Source organism: Cydia splendana, chromosome 2 (genome assembly GCF_910591565.1).
Source record: "Cydia splendana chromosome 2, ilCydSple1.2, whole genome shotgun sequence".
In the NCBI taxonomy this organism is placed as follows: Eukaryota; Metazoa; Arthropoda; class Insecta; order Lepidoptera; family Tortricidae; genus Cydia; species Cydia splendana.
Genome location: NC_085961.1, coordinates 10,088,132 through 10,111,916, shown reverse-complemented (window position 1 = coordinate 10,111,916; position 23,785 = coordinate 10,088,132). Strand labels below are relative to the sequence as shown.

At 39.3% G+C, this 23,785-nt stretch overlaps 2 protein-coding genes across 3 annotated transcripts in view; one reads left to right on the top strand and one right to left on the bottom strand.

Annotated features, from left to right (window-relative positions):
- The first annotated feature begins 4,941 nt into the window (after nucleotides 1-4,941).
- LOC134800180 (glucose transporter type 1-like) lies at nucleotides 4,942-6,380 on the top strand. Its single transcript, XM_063772667.1, has one exon. The coding sequence runs from the start codon at nucleotides 4,953-4,955 to the stop codon at nucleotides 6,378-6,380; it is 1,428 nt and encodes a 475-aa protein (XP_063628737.1). The 5' UTR covers nucleotides 4,942-4,952.
- Nucleotides 6,381-6,747: 367 nt separating this feature from the next.
- The window catches only part of LOC134803444 (soluble guanylate cyclase 89Db-like), a 32,137-nt gene continuing 15,099 nt past the window's right edge, over nucleotides 6,748-23,785 (bottom strand). For both annotated transcript variants that reach the window (XM_063776273.1, XM_063776265.1), the window contains exons 3-14: nucleotides 17,753-18,456; nucleotides 15,294-15,487; nucleotides 14,961-15,085; nucleotides 11,082-11,213; nucleotides 10,785-10,886; nucleotides 10,488-10,654; nucleotides 10,002-10,278; nucleotides 9,676-9,816; nucleotides 9,246-9,369; nucleotides 8,848-8,957; nucleotides 7,798-7,887; nucleotides 6,748-7,490 (exon numbers count right to left, since the gene is read on the bottom strand). In XM_063776273.1, the coding sequence (XP_063632343.1) occupies nucleotides 7,389-7,490; nucleotides 7,798-7,887; nucleotides 8,848-8,957; nucleotides 9,246-9,369; nucleotides 9,676-9,816; nucleotides 10,002-10,278; nucleotides 10,488-10,654; nucleotides 10,785-10,886; nucleotides 11,082-11,213; nucleotides 14,961-15,085; nucleotides 15,294-15,487; nucleotides 17,753-18,456 (2,268 nt within the window). In that variant the 3' untranslated portion in view covers nucleotides 6,748-7,388. The remainder of the gene's footprint in view (nucleotides 7,491-7,797; nucleotides 7,888-8,847; nucleotides 8,958-9,245; nucleotides 9,370-9,675; nucleotides 9,817-10,001; nucleotides 10,279-10,487; nucleotides 10,655-10,784; nucleotides 10,887-11,081; nucleotides 11,214-14,960; nucleotides 15,086-15,293; nucleotides 15,488-17,752; nucleotides 18,457-23,785) is intronic.

The window sequence follows — 23,785 nt, the reverse complement described above, 5'->3', positions numbered from 1 at the left end:
TTGACGGCTAGACCCCCCCCCCCGTCCCGTCGTCGTCGTCGTTAAAAATATGAATGTCAGGAAAAATATTCGGAAATCAGGAATTTTGTCACGAAATTCTAAATCTGTATCTGGTAACCCTAAATGCTACGATCTACTCCTTTATAGTAGAGGTACTTACCTACCTCAACTCGTTTGATCTAAGTAATGTTAATAAGGTTTTCACCAAACCAGCTGGTAAAGGCTCTCTTATTGATTGTTCCAAAATTGATGACTTGATGTAAAACTTGTGTGTGGGGGGCTAAACTGACTGAACCAAATGCAAATTTTGAGTTGTTTTCTTATGTTCAATTCAATTCAATTCAATTTCTTTAATGTTAAAATAACACATGTCAAACATAATCACAATTAGAATTACAAAATATACAACTAGCACTAATACACTCAACTAAAACACTAACACTAAATTAGATTAAATGTTGGCTGGTAGACTTATTTAATTGGCTTTTAAATTGTTATTTTGAATGATAAATATTTAATAACTTTAATTTCGAATTGATTTGCTTTGATTTTGTATGATATAAATCTATGTATATAAGTATGTATTTATCTATATAAGTATGTATATCGTCGCCTAGGACCCATAGTACAAGCTTTGCTTAGTTTGGGGCTAGGTTGATATGTGTAAGATGTCCCCAATATTTATTTATTTTCCTTCCCATACAACCATTTCCAGTCGCCGTTACGACGCGGTGTTGACACATCTTGTGTCGACACCGTCTGTTTCGGTCACAATTCCAGTCGCAGAGTCGTCGCCGTGTCGACACAGTTACCAGAAATGGGGAAGGGTCGACACATGACACAAAGTGACATAAAGTGTGGTCGCCGTGTGCACACATTGTTTCGGGTTTGCGACTACTTCATGCCAAAATCATTCGTTCATTCGTTCATTTTGTTCATGTCAAATGGAAACTGTCAGATGGAAAAATACTTAAATAAAAATAAGTGACATTAGGCTATTCATAAATTACGTCATTTCAAATTAGGGGGGGGGGGGTCTGGACATCGGATGACGGTAGCATGAAGTAGGAGGAAATGGGGTCATTTGAAGCATGATTTTTGGATGATTATAGGGGGGGGGGGGGTCAAAAATCGTCAAAAATCGATGACGTAATTTATGGACAGCCCCCTAGACATTAATACGCCATCTCTAAAACGGATTACAAGACGTAATTATATATTGTTTGCATTTATATTACAATAGGACTTAAATTATTATGGGGAATTAAACTGCTCGAGTGATTTGATAAACTAAGTGTAATATAATCAACGCGCCACCACATTGTTTTAGTTTAGCCGGAAATGAAATTGTTTACTTCTCAGTGCCTGTGTTCATAACTATATTATTTGAAGCATTTTTAGTACTTACTTCGATGCGTATACTATACTTAAATAACAGAAATAACGCTTTACATACTACGAAACTTGTTAATTATGATGTATAAATATGGTTTAAGGCTGAGAAATATTGCAGTCACAAAGTAGTTGCAATGTTTCGACTTTGTGTCGACTCTGTGTTGACACATGACACGCGCTGTCAAAAGTAATAACAAAGTTACTGGTATGTTACTGGATTTGCAAAATGGCTCCTTGTGTTGATTTGTTTTCAGATATTCTCAAAGTGTAAAAATGCCGTGATGGGCATTAATCGATTAACTGTTTATTCGACTAATTAATGGAATAAAAAAAGTTAATTCTCAAATTTTAATCGCGATTAGTTTAGTCGACCTAACATAGATTGAAATTGAATTAATCTGAATATTAATCGAATAAATTATCGATTAAATCTCGATTGAAAGTTGACAGGGGGCCATTTTTGTACGTAAAAATAATAGAAATGTCTTGCATGCAGATGGTAGCAAAACACTTTGTCATAAAAGTCGAGATGGGTGTCGATATATAGGTTTTAGGGAGTGCCGATTTCGAAAATAATGACCATTTTGGAATCCAAAATGGCGGCCATGCACTATGCCATAAGTCGTCATGGGTGTCGTTTTATAGGTTTTAGGGGGCGCAGATTTCGAAAATGATGACCATTTTGGATTCCAAGATGGCGGCCATGCACTATGTCATAAAAGTCGTCATGGATGTCGTTTTATAGGTTTTAGGGGGCCCCGATTTAGAAAATGATGACCATTTTGAAATCCAAAATGGCGGCCATGCACTATGTCATAAAAGTCGTCATGGGTGTCGTTTTATAGGTTTTGGGGGGCGCAGATTTAGAAAATGATAACCATTTTGGATTCCAAAATGGCGGCCATGCACTATGTCATAAAAGTCGTCATGGGTGTCGTTTTATGGGTTTTAGGGGGCGCAGATTTCGAAAATGATGACCATTTTGGATTCCAAGATGGCGGCCATGCACTATGTCATAAAAGTCGTCATGTATGTCGTTTTATAGGTTTTAGGGGGCGCAGATTTCGGAAATGATAACATTTTCAATTTCAAAATGGCGGCAATGCACTATGTCATAAAAGTCGTCATGGATATCGTTTTATAGGTTTTAGGGGGCGCAGATTTCGATAATGATGACTATTTTGGATTCCACTTTTATGACAAAATACGTAGCCGCCATCTTGGATTATAAAATGATCATCGTTTTCGAATTCTGCACTCCCTAAAACCTATAAATCGACATCCGTGACGACGCAGGTTACCTTTATTTTCAGATCTAACAAATTGCTACAGAATACAAAGGACAAAAAAGAAGCGAGGAGGTAATGAAACAAGCAAAAATACAGATGATTCCTCGACGCAATTGGGTGATTCTTAAATTGTGTCCAGATTTTTTTTGTCATAAAAGTTTTTATTTTTCACATATTACTCTCACAAGTTCCGTGACATTTCGACCTTGTAATTTTAAGTAAATGTTTTTGTTTATCTATGAGGATCTCACTAGAATAGTATAATCAAGGTATGTTTATATTTGATGAATGAAATAGTAACGCAAAAAAAATATATATTTGTGTCTTATATTCCTGCCGAAGACTTTTATTTTACCTTTTCCTTCTACACAAGTTTGGCCAAGTAATAAGAATTTAGGGCTCTCAATTTTATTTTGACTTCTACAACAGTAAAGCTACGAGGCCATGTTTGGTATCGTTTTCGTATAAATTCGCAGTACCAAATTTAGTTAAGGTATCACATTGACACCATTCCGAAGTAAAAACATATAAACTTATTAAAATACTTTCTTTTAAACTCCTCTTCACGCTTAAACTGCTGAACAGTTTTAATTTAAATTTGGTACACATATATTTTGAGTCCCGAGACAGGATATAATAAGTTATCTCAAAAATCATCCTTTAAAGGTGTGAAATGAGGTGTAGGGGGGAATTCAGAATTGACTTCTTGAAGTTAATACTGTTTAAGTTTAGGTTTGAAGTCATGTTTTTTCATCATTTTTAACTAAATCAAAGATGTAGACCATCCCAAATTTCATATAAATCGGTTCAGCGGTTATTGATTTCCCGTACAAATTTCCACGCCACTTTTCACACCTTCAAAAGATGATTTTGGTTATAAGATCTATCCTATGTCCTGTTCCGGGACGCAAACTATTTCTATACCAAATTTCAACGAAATCGGTTCAGCGGTTAAGCGTCAAGAAGAGTTTCAAAAAAACCGGCCAAGTGCGAGTCGGACTCGCGTATTAAGGGTTCCGTACATTAAGTCCGACTCGCGTTTGACTGCACATTTCTAATAGGTTTTCCTGTCATCTATAGGTAAAGAACTATTTTGTGTATTCAGACGGACATACATACAGACGCACGAGTGATCCTATAAGGGTTCCGTTTTTTCCTTTTGAGGTACGGAACCCTAAAAAGATTTATTTTTATTTTGTGGAATGGTGTCAATGTGATATCTTAAATGGATTCAGCACCCCAGATTTATACGAAAACGATACCAAACACGGCCTAGCACCTTCACTGATATAGATATATCAAGATAAAATTGAGAGCCCTAAATAAACTTTCAAGAGCGGATATCTCAAAAACTATTCAACATATCGAAAAAATTGATTGAATAAACTTGTAACAAATTAAATTAACTTTCATTTTGTATAAGTGGCCATGTCGCTGAGATGCATAGTTTCCGAGATATAATCGAAAAACGGGAAAATGGGACCTTCAAAGCCCCCTCTCTCCCCCCCGCTCAAGGGCTACGGCCGGGGACTTTTGATATGTTCACCTCCTAACTTGTCAAACCGAGTTACGGAGTCAAAAATTGTGTTCCGAGCATTTCCCTCTACAACTTTTGGAGCATTCGTTGCCTGACCTAAGTAGCTTATTGAATTTCTTTAAAAACTTTTCTGTAAAAGGTTGACGGGTGTTGGGTGTTTATATGGTTTCGGTCGATTATTATCATTTGCATTGCCCATGATGACTTACTAGAATTACGAGCACACGAGACACTAATAGTAGTTTGACAAACCTTGGTTTTCAAGAGGTATTTTATATTGACATTTGCTGTCACAAATTTGCTGTCAGATTTAGTCGCAAACCGCACGCAAAGTGCACACAAATGTGTCGACACCTTGTTACGGAAAAGTGTAGACACGGCGACGACACTTTGTTTCGAAACAATTCTAGACACATTGTGTGGACTCTGTTACGACACATCTGACATTTAGTTACCACTTTGTGATTCTGCGACTGGAATGGTTATATGGGTTGTGTCTTTGGTGTGGTGAAAAATTTCGTGCTCCACTCGGTGGATTTTTTTTTATGAAAATATCGATGAGGAATAGTTGATCGGATTAATCAAAAGATTATATTTCAAACACAAAATAAGGAGATACAATTACAAGCCGTTTGAAAAAAGGTAGCTACCAAGTAGATCCGTAACATGAATTTAATTCCTACATATACTTACCACAAAATAAACACGTTGAAGTATAATAATATGTATAAATGATTGTGGTGTTGTTTCCCAGAGTGCCGAACGTGACGAAGATGGCCACGGAAATAACAGGTCCACTGTTGTACTCGGTGAGCTCGGCCGTGCTGGGCATGCTCCAGTTCGGCTACAACACGGGCGTCGTCAACGCGCCGCGCGAATTCATCGAGACCTTCATCAGAGACCAGTACCAGACAGATGAGACCCGCAGCTCCTTTCTGTTCGGCATCATTGTTTCCATCTTTGCCGTCGGAGGCATGATCGGCTGTCCGCTCGCCAGCTGGATTGCGGAGAAACATGGACGCAAAAATGCTCTCCTCATGAATGCAGCATTTGGTGTCATCGCGGCCGCTTTAATGGCCTTCAGCAAGCTCGCAGGCTCAGTGGAAATGATAATTATCGGTAGATTTCTTATCGGAATCAACTGCGGTTTTGCCACGACTGTGTCGCCTACTTACGTATCTGAAGTGGCCCCATTAAATCTACGAGGGGCTTTTGGTACAGTCAATCAATTGGCAGTCGCTTTCGGCTTAATCTTCTCACAAATTCTAGGAATAGATGCTATATTAGGGAGTGATGAAGGTTGGCCGTGGCTTTTCGGCATTGCATTGATTCCTTCAGGTCTTCAATGCGTGATGGTACCTTTCACTGTTGAATCGCCGAGGTTCCTTTTGCTCACAACTCATGATGAAGAAAAAGCTAGGGCGGCACTTGTTAAAATTAGAGGCTACCCAAACATTGAGAACGAGATTAACGACATGAACGCGGAAGACAAAGCTGAGAAACAAGAAAAAAAGTTTACCGCTTGGGATCTAATAAGCCACCGGTCCCTGCGTACTCCGCTCATTATCGGTATAGTTATGCATTTATCACAGCAGTGGGGAGGTATCAACGCTGTTTTGTATTATTCTTCCACTATTTTCGAAGGCGCCGGTCTCGAGGCTGATGAGGCTCGCTTGGCTTCCATCGGCGTCGGCAGTATGTTATTCATCATGGCGTTGGTGTCTATTCCGCTGATGGACCGCCTGGGCCGGCGCACGCTGCAGCTCGGCGGCCTTGCCGGTATGACCTTGTTTTCAGTCCTAATGACGGTAGCGTTCTTTACTTATGAAGATAACCAAACCATGAGCATATTCGCTGTTATTTTCACGCTGTTGTACGTGGCCTCCTTCGGCGTGGGGCCGAGCTCGATCCCGTGGATGATCCTGTCGGAGCTGTTCGGGCAGTCCGCCCGCAGTGCCGCAGTCAGCATCGGAGCGCTGGTCAACTGGTTCGCCAACTTCATCGTCGGCATAACGTTCATCCCGATGAAGGATGCACTAGGAAATTATTTATTTCTGCCGTATACAGGTTTCCTCATATTCTTCTTCATATTTACGTATTTCAAGTTGCCCGAAACGAAGAATAAAAGTATTGAGGAAGTAACGGCTCTATTCACTTAAACGTAGATACCTACTTATATAGGTAGTACCTACTTATATAGATAGTATTATGATGTGTTATACTTTAGTAAACCTATAGGTAGTTTAGTTGTAATGAGGTAACACATAGCTTGTACCTAGAATCAAGATTATAACTACTAACTATTTAGCTAGTGCCTCGATCGTGCATGCTAGACTCCTGCAGCTAAGTAATTTGACCAAATGTTACCTATTGATTGTATCATTTGTATCTAAAGACTGAAAAGTGAGCATCTAACTTTAAATATTTTGTATTTTGTATTTTTCTCCTTTTAATTGTTATTTTGTTCAAATTAAATTATAATTTTTATATGGTTCTTATGTGTTTTTATTATACATTTAGGTAAAATTACATGAATTAATAGATTGATCGACTATGATCGTGGGAATATGCCATAATTAGGTACCTTATGTTTTTTACTTATAGGTGAACCAATTTCCAAACCACTTAAAATAATCCTAGTACATATTTGATTAAGTACCTACCATAATTTAGTGACATAGAGAGAAAATCTCGAATGGATACATTACATACTTACTTTACACTTAATACTATAACTACATCTTACAGTAGGTAATTGTACTTATAGTTATCTCTTGTATATATACTCTCGAATCTCTGCATATTAGGTATATGTCTTAGATACTATGCAATGTGACCAATAACCCGGATTCCTCTTACCTCGATAGTATTATGATGTGTTATACTTTAGTAAGATTTAAAAAATGCAAACAGCGCTTTGGGTCTCGCCAGGGTAATAAAAATTGATAAATAACAATGACATCGAGCTGCGTTTGACGCACAGATTATTTTTGACTTATAGCTATGTAAGTAGGTAAGCGTTTATAACTCCTTTGTTCCAATTATGCACCAGAATCTTAGGTCAAAGTAATTTGGGTTTGGCCCTACCGGCCCTACCTATAGGTACGTGTTTCATAGTCACATAAGGAGTTATGGACCTTAATAAGTTTATGTTAGCGCCGAAGGCCTCAGGCGTCCCCGCAGAGGGCAGAGAAGAGTTGCAGCGCCTCGTGCGCCTCATCCTCCTCAATCTCGCCCTCCAGCCAGAACGTCTCCATCATGCCTTTGCCCTGCAAAAATGTTTTAGTCCTTCATCACGCTTCATCCTTCATACCGAGAAGATACGAATACCGAAGTAGGGCTAAAGTTTAAGGATAAGCGATACAGATAAGCGAGGAGCGCGCTATCAATAAACAAATTATTGGACGAAATACTATTAAATGTAAAATAATCTCTTGATATTGATACGATATTTTGGTGAAATGAAAATTGATAACTTACTGGTAAAAATCTCAAAAAGGCACAGACAATTTTTAGGCCAGTTTTTTGTACTTACGAGTCAATTCCAGAATATAACAAGTTTAGATATACTCGTACCTTAACTTTGATTAGTCCGCGGCGCCGTAGTCGGAAGCGGCCGGCGGGGAGCTGCGCCGCCGTAGCCGCCGATATTTGGATGCGACCCGGCTACATTGTAATAGCAAACAAATATACAATTTATTATTTAATAATTTACAATGTAATTAGTTATTGATCTGCTTATGTCACGTGGTGCCTATTTTAACCTTTTGAACGCCACAGACGGCAATTGACGTCAACGCAAAATCGTGACCACGACGCCAAAGACGGCATTTGACGTCGATCGTTTTTAGGGTTCCGTACCCAAAGGGTAAAACGGGACCCTATTACTAAGACTTCGCTGTCCGTCCGTCCGTCCGTCCGTCCGTCCGTCCGTCCGTCTGTCACCAGGCTGTATCTCACGAACCGTGATAGCTAGACAGTTGAAATTTTCACAGATGATGTATTTCTGTTGCCGCTATAACAACAAATACTAAAAACAGAATAAAATAAAGATTTAAATGGGGCTCCCATACAACAAACGTGAGTTTTGACCAAAGTTAAGCAATGTCGGGAGTGGTCAGTACTTGGATGGGTGACCGTTTTTTTTTTGCTTTTTTTTTTGTTTTTTTTTTTTTATATGGTACGGAACCCTTCGTGCGCGAGTCCGACTCGCACTTGCCCGATTTTTGATGAAAATCTACTGGAAAACACCCCACTTTTAGGTTGGCATTATTTATTCATCACAAAACTATATTTTACCCCCGTTGGCGTCAGTGGCACGGCAAATGGAAGCGCCGTTTGGCGTTCAAAAGGTTAAAATTAATGTTTGTGCTATAATAACTTTAGTTCAAATTCAGACGCCGAGATTTGTCATGAACGTCACTATCGTTATTATGATCTATGATTCGTCGTTGTAATCTGTTGGATAGACCAGTTTCCGTCGTCCGTTAGAGGAGGCCTGTGCACAGCTGTATTAAGTTACTTACTTAGGTACATAGGCTGTGATGGCACTGATGACTAGAGCCAGGCACGGAATACTTATGTCAAGCGCTTGAATGTCATAAAGGTACATGTAATTACAATCACCTCCGACGTAGTCTGCATGCGACTAGCGGTGTTCACGGAGTCGCCCACTAGACAGTACCGCGGTAACTTCAGGCCCAGTACGCCCGCTACGCAAGGGCCCGAGTGAACGCCTGCAAAAGTACAAAGATCAACTTAATTTAATCAGTTCCCTACACGAGTTCCTATGTTTGTATACCGGAATTCAATAGAAATGGCCAATAATGTAAACAATAGTACATTGTAGAGGCTAGAAAGTGAGCAATAGATGGACAAGTTAGTTTGAGGGATGACCCGTTAGGGGAGTCTATCTATATTGAATTCTATTGCACTTACAAAGTCCGCCAATTTTAGATAAAATGTTTTTGGTGGGATTATTTTAGCAATTTTCCTTTGACTTTGTTGAGGCGTCTTCTACTCACCGATGGTGAGGCGCGGCAGCGCGCGTGCTATGGCGAGCGCGGCGCTGGCGGCGGCGGCGGCGTGCGCGCGGCGCCGCTCCGGCGCGCCCGCTACCAGCATGTATACCGTGCCTACCGTCTCCACCTGATAAACACCAATATACTCGAAATTACTTTTATGATGATGAGGTTGTGATGCGACACTACAATTTAATTGTTATCTACTAAGAGGTAACTAATAACCTACTAGATGACATTATTTTTGATACCTCTACAGGTTGCATTTCTTAACCTATCTCGTGAAATTTTGAGAGCATAGTTATATTTGGATTTTTTTGTCGATTTAGTTTTTGAAGCCATAGGGGTTCGCGAGACTTACAACTCACAGAACCACTATTACCACTAATAGTTTCTAATGATGTAATGATATATGTTATATAAGGTAGTGCACCTTGTAGACGCGGTGCGCGTCCAGCAGGCGGTCTATGCGCGAGTACACCTCGTTCATGTGCGCCACCGTGTACATCACGTCGGCGCGCGTGCCCGCCTCTGCCAACTGCACGCCGCAGAACATTATTGTCACGTCGAACGCCTGCAACCAATATATTCCAATTTATACTCAAAGGGTATACAGGACAGAGACGATCTTTGACTTTTCGTCTGTTCTTTTCTGTATACGAAAAGTCGTAAAGACAGATACAGGCTGATGACATGATCTAAAATCTAAATCGTCAGTAATGGAGATACGTACTTATAGATAAACCTAAAATTATATACCTGACAAGCAGACATTGCGTCTTTCCCCGCTCGTAAATGGTCAACGATAGCTTTCGGTATCATAGAGTAGAGCAGCTGGTCGCTGCGTTTCTTCCACTGGTCCAGCAAGCGACACGATTTCTCCAGCGAGAGACTCCGGCTCTCCGCCCGTTCGAACAGGAGCTCCAGCTTGGACAGGTGCTGCCAGCCGTGAAGAATCATCTCTTTGGAGAGTCCGTGGCCGTTCATATCGGCTAGGTACAAATCTGCCTGTTTCAACTCATCGAGACCATTAAATCTGGAAACCGAAAAAATTTAGTTAAAATTAAGATATGTACATATTTTAATTAATCGCAAGACAACTCAATTCCTAGCAGCTGGATAACTTGCAAAACGGTTCCGTTGTTAGCCAAAAATTGTTTGACGGGACGTAAGTCTGTGTCTTCAGAAATGGGTCCCTTAGACTCTAAGGCTTAGAGCAACTGACAATCTGTGAAGATTACTTACATTGGGCTACACAAGAAGATGAGCGCATCGATCTCCTCGAGGAAGTAAATCGGCCCCTTGAGTAGGATAGCCTTCGCGCCCTGTGAACCGCGACGCGCGTCTGCGGGGCACTTGCCTCGCCACCGCATCAGCTCCAACTCGAACATCACGGTCTGCATGCACACTACCTGAAAAAAATACAGACCAAAGCAAACTGTAAGTGTTTAGATTGAGGGACCCTATTTCTTATGGACATTATTTGCTAAAAATCCATAGAAGAAGTGGAATGTACACTGTAATAAAGTGATCGTTACATACCTTGTCCCAAGTGAATGAAACTTTTGGCTTTCTCAGGCGTAGTATCTCTGAAATGGGGGATTTGACCATACTATTGCATGGCCCACCCCAAGCTGAAACGAGCTGAAACCGAAATTCATCAGGTCAAATTGATATTTTTGCTGAACTGAAATATCATGACGAAATTAACACGAGAGTTGATCAGATTTTTTTTTATAAAAAATAACATTATAATTAGTTCAACAATATATTAAGTCATTATTATCCTTGTGAGGCAGATCAAGAAAATATCGAACAGAATAGTGAAATGGAATTTACCCTCTCGCCTGCTTTCATAATTTTCATCCTTCTATCCAGTAGTACACCGAACGGAAAGAGTTGCAGAAGCAGGGCCACGGGCACGGGCGGCAGCGGGCACGGTAGCGATTTGTGGAGCATCAGTGACTGCACCTGCAATGTTTATTTACTCATTTAAAATTCGTCCTATGTGACATGTATGTTTATTGTATATTGTACGGACATAACAAACAAATCTTAGAATTTTGATAACATTTTTTTTATGGTTGGGAAGTATCGTAAAGTCGCTATCGCTGTGAAGGTTACGTGGTACTTTTTTCCGAAAAATTTCATATTTTAGAGTGTACCTAGATTATACCTAATATAAGGTATAGGTATCGTATCTAAGAGAAATCATTCACACATATATACTTTTCGATTGGTGTTTAATGTCGATAGACGATTCTCATCGTGGCTACCTAACCTACATCTGCACAGAAATGCAAAGGCTCAGCATGTTTCGGCTGCGTTCTGTGACGTCTTTAATTGAAGAGGTGATTCATGATCCCTGACATCCGGAAACCATAGTAAATCTACCTAAACATAATAGCGAAAATATAGTTCTACCCGTAAAATTTTTCTTACATTCCAGACCTTGACGTCTCGAGAAAATTATTTAGATAACATATCTAATTCATTAGCATTTTACGAAACGTGACCCGGAGCCCAGTAATACATATAACATATAAGGATACTCATAAAGTTCAAGGATTTCTTTGAACAATAGTGAAGCACCGCACCAACCATAGTGAACAATACTGTGCAATACAATAAATCGTCACAGTTCACATTAACAGCCCATATGGAGAGATTAACGTCCTTTGTGATAAACTTAATTGATTTGTGTAGCGACTGTTCATTAACTACATATACCCTCCAGTCGCCCAGACGACGTCTATATTAATAACGGCCTTGTACTCGTACTTTGAATCGTTATTATGAGTATTATGACCAATCAAAATTGCAGTTATCTTTGCATGTTTTGATTTGTGGGAGGCTACATCATCAATTCATCATTCCACGCAGATGAAGTCGCGGGCAGAAACTAGTTACCTATAAACATGTTTTTTTTTATGTGGGCCAGGCCATAGTCTAATAAAACATGGTCTTCCATTCCCAGAGTGACACGGGGCTACGTCACAACAACATGGCCGCTATATATAGCGCTATCGCATATTATCATATAGCGCTGTCGCATGATGACGTAGGCCCGTGTCAGTTAGGTGACCTAGAAAAGACGGGAATGGAGTACCAGGCGGAGTATATTATTATACCATGGGCCAGGCTATCTGCAAAATAGAACTTATGATCAGGCAGTCTCGATCAGTCAACATTTACCTTAACACATACATTTTAGGATCTTTAAGTGTATAGTCAGCATCTATTAGTAGCGGATGATATAGTCAGCAGCAGAAGTTGCTAAGCGGACCAAGTGTTCAAAATGATCTTGACGCGACTTTAATGTTAAGAGAATAAGAGCGTGTCAAGTGCGTTCTGAACACTTCGCCCGCTAAGCAACTTCTGCTGCTGTACAACGCGCTAAAAGTATCTGCCTTCCTGGCATACGAGTACTTTTCCAGATAGATATAAATCTCTACAGTTTGCGATCATAAGTAAGTACCTATCCCATATAGTCTAATAATTCATTAGCAACTACATAAACTATCCTACAATAGAGATATAATTATTTCTTTTTGTTAAGCTGTTAGAGAATGATAATTAGCATTGATAGCTTACTTAGATACTTAATTATCTGATTCGTTACTTTTGATGCTGATTGTGCCTACCCAACAAGGTAATTGAGTTAAAAAGGGCTATTTGCTGGTGATAGACCCGTAGGTAGGTATATCACAATTAATCGGGTCGATATGTACATCGACCCGACTAATTTTACCGTACAGGCCTATCTACGAGTATGTGGTGTGTACGTGCAGTGGGTACAGTATCTTACAAGTAAGTGTCAAGCCAAATATATTTCAAGTAGGTACCTAAATGAATTTATTAGCATCTAAATGTCACGGAGTTTGCAAGCAGCGACTAGTAAAAGTTTAGTCGAGAAGTTTTTATAATGAATGAAATTTATAAGCTACCCGAAGCAAGTAACACTAGTGGCTCTGTGAGCTGTAGACCTCGCGAGCAGAGCTTGAAATAACATGGTGCTAAGAGCTTTAAATACACCGTGTTTTTTTTTGATTTCCGTTAATTTCAAGGGTGCATTCCTGAGCTTAAATCAAGTAACTTTCTCAAAGACACCGATGTTCTAATTAAGTCCATTTCGGAGATAATCCATAATTTATTTTTTTACTATAAGGCCTCTACAAGCGTGTACACTTGCCTTAGGGCCGGCTTACATATTGATTAGTGTTTAGAATGAGTTCATACATTTGCTACTAAACTTAAGTACAATCTCGGTCGATTGATGTACGAAATGACATTGATATGTCACCGATTTCAATTGTTTGGTTGAGTTAAATGTAATGCCCGTGTTACAACAACGCTATATGCTACATTTAATTACTTTTTAAACAAAAAAAAACAAAAAAGAAAACAAAAAAAAAATTTTTTTTTGAAAATTAACTATGCCATTTAGTTCTTATAAACGTACTTAACTATACCCCGAAGTTAACGGAATTCAATAAAAACACGGTGTATAGTAAATTAAAGAAAAACAATACGAAATTTATGTGTAAAAAAATACAAAAAGTTATAATATCCCAGCATACAATTACTGGGGATCGAACCCAGACCCCCTGTGCAAACAGAAAAAGCGAACGTTTACAAACTGAGCCAAATAGTTCTTAGATGGGTTGACGAAATTTAGCTACTCCTTCTCAAAATAAAATTAGTTAAAATTAAATATCTAAATACCGCCTAAACCAGCGATAATTTTTTTCTGCATTTTTTGCTATTAACTCTGTAAACATGTTTCAAAACGAAAAAAGTCTTATGATATCGATACGACTATTTGTTTAGGCGCCAGGTATCACGACTCCGCCATTTTTAAAAATTTCCAAAAACCGGATTGACAAAAAAATTTTATTTAGTCATAAAATTCGGTCACAAAATTTCACGAGAATCGGTTAAGAATTGCGACCTGTAGAGGAGAACATCCGGACATACGAAAGCAAAATGCCCGAGTCAAAACGTAGACCTTCGCTTCGCTTCGGTCAAATAACTCCTGCCTACTCAGTGGATACCTACTCTAATACATTTCTCCATTTAGTTTGGTCTAAATACGAAGCACAATAAATTCGCCCAATAGCTTCTCGAGTGGCATAACAATGAGTTAATTTACATTCAAGTGCCTGCCGACCAATTGAGACATTTGGAAAGGCTTTATACGCTACTACGAACCCCGTGCCCCCAAAATCCTCCATAACTTGTTTACAGGCCAAAGTATTGGTACCTAAGTATGTAAATATTATTGGAAATGGAAATCGATTCCAATAAAATTCAGTAAAGGGACGTGATAATAAAGCCACGTAGCACGGGTCCCTTGTCAATCCTACTTTGATTAAATTTCAAAGACATCAACGATGTATGCAAGCTTACGTTGCTCATTCAATATTTGCATGCGAATGTTACTGTCAAGCCAAGCGGTCACGTACTTACCTATGATTTTTTAGTAAGTATATTAAAGTTGGGTTAGGTATCAACCTCCTTAGGATCCTATATATACTCTTTGCATATGGTGACAGGCGACTCTTGCCAAACTATATGATGGGTAAAGGTATTAAAATTAGGAATTCCAAGGTTACACGATGAAAATTTGGGATATCACGCCAAACTTGCATAGTGTGAAGTGTGAAGAGCGTCGTCCTGAAAAATTAAATTTCGATACTTATGGTCATGGTAACTTACATAGTCACTGTTGTCGAACTCCAGCCGCAGCACCGCCACGTAGTAGCTCCCCTCCATGCTCTCCTTCATGATGGAAACCTTCAGCTTCAACGAGAAAATGTCCTCGGCTATCTCATACAGTTGACCTGTCACAAATTTGTTATTCTTATAAAATAGTTTTATAAATGGTCGTTAGATTTATATTACTTATATTACTTATATTGGCCTCCTATGAATATTCCATCGACTTAAACAGACTAAGAAGGATTTAATTAAAATTTCCTATGACATATTATGACACGATGGCTATCGGATAATACGCGTGTACAAAATAACGGATAACGGAACAAATACCCATCAGGTAGTGCGTGAAGCCGGTGCGCGTGCTGCTGTAGACGAGCTCCGCGCCGTGGCGATGCGCGCGCGTCAGCTGCATGCTGGGCGAGCGCATGCGCGGGAACGTGAACTGCATGCGCTGGTGGATGTTGTCCACTGACTGCAGGAACGTGCAGAAGTAGCGCCCCGTCGCGCGGATCATCTGGTCGTACCTGGGACAAGGACGGACGGGGCATATAGGTATTGCGTTTGTATTAAAACCAAGCAAGGAAGTTTTGACTGATAAATTTCTTTTTTAAACCTTTTTTTCATTACCTACGATTCTTTAAGTGAACTTTTTATCGTGTTTTCACTTTAATATACTTGTATTATCTATAGGTAGTTAGCTTGCCTGCTCATATTGGGCAATAGTAGGTAATAACAGGCCAGCTTCTCGACTAATTAAGGAATTAACCCTCTAAGCATTATTTTCGCTCCAATGACCCGCACGGCGGCGTGTGATCAAGCCTGCACGTGCTCACTTTGATAAATGATTCGCAACGTTTCCCATAGCGTCAAAATACGCGGAGATTTTATTGATGACTGACACGTACGTTATTGGAAAAAGTTTCCTAAGGCCGACGGATGCTGACCTTGTTGTAACAAAAACTTTGTCTTAGACCTTAGAGGATATAACCAAACGGAGACGCCTTGGGGGTTGTGCACAAATCACGCGAGGTGTTTTCGGCTACTTTTTGATCCCCCCTCCCCCTTGGTGATATTTCGTGAGATTTTTGGTTACCCCCCTCCCCCACATAACCTCACGTGTATTTTTTGATTTTTTTCTATACGACCGGTCAAGGCCACGCGCTCCAAAATTTCGAAAAATAGACTCGCTATTTTTGAAGTGCGGAGTGAAAATGTATGTTTAACGAAACCGAGAAAAAATATCTACTCATGTGGTAGGTATTTTTTCTTAGTTTCGTTCACTGTAGAAAAATACACGTGAGGTCTCCTTATTGGCTAGGTATGTGCGAAGTACATGGTGGGGGTAAGTAAAGCGATCGCAGCGCATGAGGTGGTGAAAATTGGAACTAACAAAGAAATAATGGCTCGAAATGGAACTTTAATTTACGATTACTCCTGAGATATTAATTCAAATTGTATGGTGTAAGGGACCATTGTAATCTGTATGAAATGCTTAATATAACTAACGTATTTAATTTGATAATTATTAATACTGTATCCTTGTACATAGCTTTACAAAAACCACATATTATGAAATCTTATTGTAGAAGATAAGAATGGGTATAGTAAGTTATATCCTTCAAAGTTATTAGACATACCTACACCGTCGCGGAATTTTTTGTAGACCGATAAAAGAGAGACAACCCCTCCATACATTGTGTTGTTATAACTCAAACGGATTTCGATTAATGCTCCTAGACAGCGTGATTTTTTCCGACATCATCGTCATATTTCAATCAAATTAAACAAAACCTTTTAGATTTGCGGACGCTAGGTTGCGTGACAGTGACAGTCGTGCACGTAGCGAATACCCCCCCTCTGTGATTTTTTCGTGACCCCCCCCCCCCCCCCTAGCGAACCTCGCGTGATTTGTAGTGCACAAGCCCTTGTCTATAATTTTCTGTACAAAACAGTCTGGCAATTTTTGCGGGGGAGGGGCACGTCAACTGTATAGGTAACGTAAAAAAAATAGCCATGTCAGATAAACGTTAGTCCATACAATGTGTATGACCATTGGCTGCCTATTTTCGACAGAGGGGATGATTAATGATTACTCCCTTTGGTTAATCCTGTAAGTCTTTGACAATGCTTGATAAATTTTACACCAAATAATACTCGTAAGGCCAAGCGCGCACCACGACTTTTTGTCGCGCGATAATTTAGTCGCAGAAATGTAACGTATGTGTTTATATGGCAGTGCGCGCATATGCGACAAAAAAATCGCAGCGATTTTAAAATTGTGATTTGTCACATTTTTCCGCGACTGCTCGCGACGCGATTGTCGCAAAGTGAATTGCAGCATACGGAGTTGTATGGCCCTGCGCGCACTGCGATAATAAAATCGCACCCCGGACCTCAGTCGGCACTTCGCTCTCCAAGCCTCAACATGTCGGAACCTGCTTCTCCGATGGAGTCTCAAGATGAGACGCTAGATGTTGACCATTTAATTATGGAAATAGAAGAAGATCACCTTTGTGGTATAAATAATTAAATACTCAAAGTTATACGGCGATCGCATATTAAACACACGTTTCATGACAAACGACTGGTACGAAATCCATGTTGAGAATGAACAACTCTTCGACTTTTTCATCGCAGTGCGCGCAGTGAATTTTCTGCGATATATTACAGCGCGATTCTAAAATCGTGTCGCAAAAATTAAAATCGTGGTGCGCGCTTGGCCTAAGTAAGTGGAATACCTACGTACGTTTGTTGGTATCAGTTAAGCTATTCGAATATATTATACTTACTCATATTTACTGAAGAACTTCACGAAGCACCTTCCAAAAAAATGCATAACTTTCTCGGGAGTTCCAAACTTCTCCTTCATGCCAGGTAGCTGACCCTCACGGATAAGGCCGAGGTTCATCCACGCACTGGGCTTCGCCACGCTGCCGCGACGCCGGTACCCATCAATAGCCAGAGTACCACTATTTTTCCGAATGGGTTTGGTCTTCTTTCCATTTTCAGACACTGGCGAGGTCGGCAATGAGTCACCAGATTCTTCTTTATCTTCAGGACTAGTTTTAGTGGTAATTTCCGACGACGTTGAAGGGACACATGGAAAAGTATTGTTGTCCTCAAGTTTGAAACCTAAGCTCCTCCTGTTATACTTAACAATTTCCTGGCAACTGTTAGTAACGTCTTTCTTATTAGTAAGTTCTTCATTTATATGATTTTTGTCCGCTGATGTGTGAGTTCTGATTTCTTCTTGAGACTTGTATGCTTCTATTTCTTTTTTGGTGGCCGCAGTGAGAGCGTTGGTGGCTGTGAAGGGGCACTTGAAGTTTGGGTTCCTGGTGTCGTTGTGGAGGGAGGCGCTGCGCCAGCTGGGCTTGGATGTGAGGGAGGGTTTGCGGGGCGCGGGGCTGCCGGGCGCGGCGCAGGCCGGCTCCTCGCCCACCAGCCGAGCCAGGGCGCTGGCGAGACGCAGCATCAGAGCATCTGGGTATTGCTAAAATACAATCTGTATCACTATTCAGTCATATCCTATTTTCCGACTTGAGTTGTAAGTACCTAAGGTATTGTTTCAATTTCAATTTCATATGAATATGAATTCTGTATTTTTTTTTTAATTTTGTTAAAAAGTAAAAGCTTTATTTATCAATTATTAAATCTAATACATACATTAATCTATTTCGTGGCTTATATGTTATGTTACGTGTTGTTTTCTTCTATTTTTGCCTCGAATAAACGCTCTCTATTCTCTAATCTAATCTATTAACTTCAAATAACAGGTAAGAAATTATCATGTATTTATTAGGGCGAGCGAAGCGAGCCCTATCACTATTCGACAAACTATGCATTTTTTTGTGTCTGGAAATTCTGAGCTGAGTTTGAGATATGTCAACCTCTTTAATATCTACGATAATAGATAATGACTTTACATTTATTAATAACAATTTGGACAGGCTCTTGTATGATTCGACAGTGCTTGAAATAGACAATCCTCTAACATTGAGAAATCACCTCAATTCAAAACTAAACTTGTTGAAGATCATGTCAATTAACATAAGGTCTATATTCAAAAATTTTGACAGTTTATTAATTACTATTCAGGATACTATTGAAGATTTTGATATTTTAATACTAACGGAATGCAGAATAAAACACCACAAGCCCAATCAAACCATCTCCGGATATACCAGGATCTCCACAGAAATAAACCCGATTCAAAATGATGGCGTTGTAATGTTTATTAGAAATGATTTTAATTTTACATACAAGGAAATTGAACTATTTGGGGCGAACTGCCTGAGGGTTGATCTTGAAGAATGTAGTGTATTTGGTATTTATAGATCCCCCTCGTCTTATAACATAGAGATATTCCTGGAGTCACTTGATAAAGCTCTTGATGATTGCAAAGGTATAAAAAATACGGTCGTAATGGGCGATTTAAATATTAACTTCTTAGACTCTTCTGGCAGTAAGCACCCCCATGCAGATGAGTACATTGATTTACTTACCCTGCACAAATATAAAATAGGAATTAATAAGCCCACAAGAGAGAATAGCTGCCTGGATCACTGCATGATAAAATTGCAAAATCTTAAACATGAATGTTTAATCTACAACGCTGCAGTGACCGATCATATGTTAACCCTGTGTCTGCTTGAAAAATATCCAATGGTAGACCGCAGGAGTATCCCGGAAATAGTGATTAAGAAGGTGGATCACGAACAACTTGTGGTAGATCTCGAAGCGGAACGGTGGAACAGCGTATATAGTAGTAAAGACGTTAATAGTGCATTTGACTCATTTAGGGACACGCTACAGGGGCACATAGAGGCAAATACTACTAGTAAAATAATTAGTCGTAAAAATAATAAACCGATTAAACCTTGGATTACACAGGGGCTTATATTTAGCATGCGCAGAAGGGACAAACTACACAAGTTATACAAAAAACATTCAGAAAATCCAGTTTTAAAACAGAACTACATAGAGTACAGACGAATTTGTAACCTATTAATTAAAAAAGCAAAAACTAGGTACTATAGGGATAAATTTAGTAAAGCGAAAAACAATTCCAAATTGATTTGGTCTACAATAAATGAAGCCTGTGGTAGAAAACAACATAATATTAATAGCATAAAAGAACTCAAAATAGGAAATGAAACAATTAAAATTGCAAATCAACCGCTTTCAGCTGCAAATACATTTAATTCATATTTTACTGGTGTAGGTCGTGACCTAGCTACTGAGCACCTGAAACATTTGAACACATCAGAGGGGCTACCGCGAAAACCGAAATTCGTAAATTGCGGGGATCTTACTCTTTTACTCCAATGAAGGCGTAATTAGAGTGACAGAGAAAAATGCCCGCAATTGACGATTTTCGGTATTGGCGGTAGCCCTACTGAAACGCAGTTGGCGGACGAGTGGGAGCTGTCATACAAAGTAGACACATCTTTTTACTTTAGACCAACTTGCGTAAAAGAAGTGAGCTCGGTGATTAGGTCGCTCAAAAATAATAATTCTAGTGGAATGGATGGCTTTACGGGAAATACACTAATAAGGGTATCAGATTATATAGTGCGCCCACTGACCCACGTTATTAACCTAAGCTTAAAATCAGGTGTGTTCCCTAAATCACTAAAGAAGGCAGTGGTTATACCGATCTATAAAAAAGGGACAAAAACAAGTTTATCCAACTACCGCCCCATATCTCTTTTGTCGAGTCTCTCAAAAATTTTGGAAAAAACTGTTAAAGCGAGGTTATGCTCTTATCTAGATAAAAATAATATACTCTTTAAGCATCAGCATGGCTTTAGAAAAGGGCAGTACTAGTGATGCAGTTGCTGAATTAACAAAATTTGTAGTAGACCATATTGATAAAAAGTATAAAGTACTCTCAATTTTTGTGGATCTGGCAAAAGCATTTGATACCATTTCGCATAAAATACTCTTGAAAAAGCTAAAAGCCTATGGAATCGATGGTAGGATGCTGCACTGGTTTGGAAGTTACTTGTCTGATAGAAGTCAAGTTGTAAAGATTGATAATACTGTCAGCGAAATCAAAAGTATCGACTTTGGCAATATTATTTAATATTTACCTAAACGACTTCTGTTCCATACTACAATCGGACACATGCCAATGTATTTGCTTTGCTGACGACACAGTAATAAGTTTTGTGGGTAAATCTTGGGATGAAGTAGGTCTTAGAGCATCAGAGGGCTTAACAATGGCACAAAATTGGTATGAGAGAAATTTGTTGAGTCTAAACACCTCAAAAACTAACTACATTTGCTTCTCGCTAACCAAGACAGGACAACCTAAGCAAAACATTGGCTTGAAAATTCATAAATGTCGTCCTACTCCCGACGTTGCCTGTACATGCACTACAATAGATCAGGTACACTCAACAAAATACCTAGGTGTTGAAATTGATGAGAACTTAAAATGGGATCTACATTGCAAGCATATTGCTAATAAAATTAGACAAACTGCGTATATATTTCTAGAACTTCGAAATATAATCGACCAGAGAACACTTGAAACTGTGTATTACGCCTTAATCCAGACTATACTATTGTATGGAATCGTAGCGTGGGGTGCCTGTAGTGCAAAGAATATAGCAAACATTGAAATTGCACAGAAACTGATTCTAAAAATTATTAAAAGAAAACCAAGGCGTTTTTCTACTGAAGCAATTTACAAGTTAAGTAAAGTGCTAGCACCAAGGCAACTATACATCTGGCAAGTAATAATATATATGGGTAGACATATAGAAGATATGGTATTAAATGTAAACCCAGCAAATCTTCGAAACACTAGAAGTAAATATAGGATACCGATTAGAAACAGCGCTGCAGCTAGGAAGCACTACTCATATATTGGACCTAGGCTTTATGACAAACTACCAGGTGACCTACAGGATATACTGCAGTCGAGCCATTCAAGCGTGTCTACTCAAAATAATAAAAATTACATAGTTAGGTTAAATAAAAAAACCAAAGTGTTTCTCCTGAGTTTTTCCTTTACAGAATTTAAAGACTTCTACATAAAAATATTTCCTCTATAAATAGATTGCTTCGTAACTCCGTGTCATATTCCTCTAATTCTCTATTCTTCCATATAATATATATATATATGTACGTATAACAAATAATATATATATATATATACTTACATAATTATATAACCCAATATACGTATATAGTATGTTATATACATACTTTAAAAAAAAATAGCCAGTAATGCATGTTTAATTAAGCTTTTTTTCGTTGACTTGTAAATTTTATATTAGGTATAGGAAAATTGTTTATCCAAAATCCGATCGCTCTCTAAACTTGTGTCACATATATTGTAACTAGCCCTAGCACAGGCCCCGGTCTTTTTGGGCTGTTACTGCACACTATGTCTTTAAACGCTGGTTTCAATTAAAATGTACAGTTAGATATAGTGAAAAGTTTGCTGTATACATTTAACAATGAATAAAAAAAATATAAAAAAAAAAACCTAAAATAATAATAATAAAGGAATAACACTTTGTATTACTACTAGCGCCATCTGTTAGAAAAATTATGAATTAAAATTCGTGCTAATGTACAGTCGCCCACACTGTTAACTGTACATCGGTGGACCTTATGCCTTTTGTAATAAGGTCCACTGATGTATAGTCAGGAGTGTTGCTGTGTGTACTATGTGCTAACAACGATGAATACAAAAGTGGGCTAAAATTTTGGATTCCGACCCATCTCGCTTCGCTCGGTTTGATTCCCAATTTAGCAATTAATAAGTTTCTGTGAATTGAATACTGGAACATTAAATCTTGCTGTTTATGCTCTGCGGAGATCAATTTACTCGTATGTTCTGTTCTGTGACGCCGATGAACTGATCAGTCATGTTGTGTTAGCAAACTTAAATTCTTCAGTTTTAGTGCTACTATTGCTTGGAACTGCCAAAATTATAATTATTATAAATAAACATAAGCCTATAAGGTAATACAAACTTCAGTGACTTAGGGCCGATACAGACGGACTACAACCCGACTGCAACTTGTATGGAAACTGCACGCCGACTGCACGCCAATTGCAACGTCGGCGTGCAGTTCAACAAAATGACCCAGAACCCTGGCAGTACCTAGTGGAACTCTGGTTTGGTGCAACATAGGCAGTAGGCACACGCTGTTTTAGTAATTCGACACGTCTTAATGAGCACTTCGAAGAGCAGTACCCAAGATAGAGCTGATGCTGAACCCTGGCTGTACCTAGCGGAACTCAGGTTTGGTGCAACATAGAGTCACGCTGGGTTGAACATCCGACTCGTCATGATGATCACTTGGTAGAGCAGTACCCAAGATACCTGATGCTGAACCCTGGCAGTACCTAGTGGAGCTCGGGTTTCATACAACATAGGCACACGCTGTTTTGGTCATCCGACTCGTCTTGATGAGCACTTAGGAGAGTAGTAGGTACCCAAGATAGAGCTGATGCTGAACCCTGGCTGTACTTAGTGGAGCTCTGGTTTGGTGCAACATAGGCACACGCTGTTTTGGTCATCCGACTCGACTTGATGAGCAATTAGGAGAGTAGTACCCAAGATCGAGCTGATGCTGAACCCTGCCTGTACCTAGTGGAACTCAGGTTTGGTGCAACATAGGCACACGCTGTTTTAGTCATTCGACACGTCTTGATGGGCATTCGGGAGACAAGTACCCAAGATAGAGCTGATGCTAAACCCTGACTGTACCTAGTAGAACTCAGGTTTGGTGCAACATAGATACACGCTCTTTTGGACATCCGAGTCGTCAGAATGAGCACTTGGGAGAACAGTACCC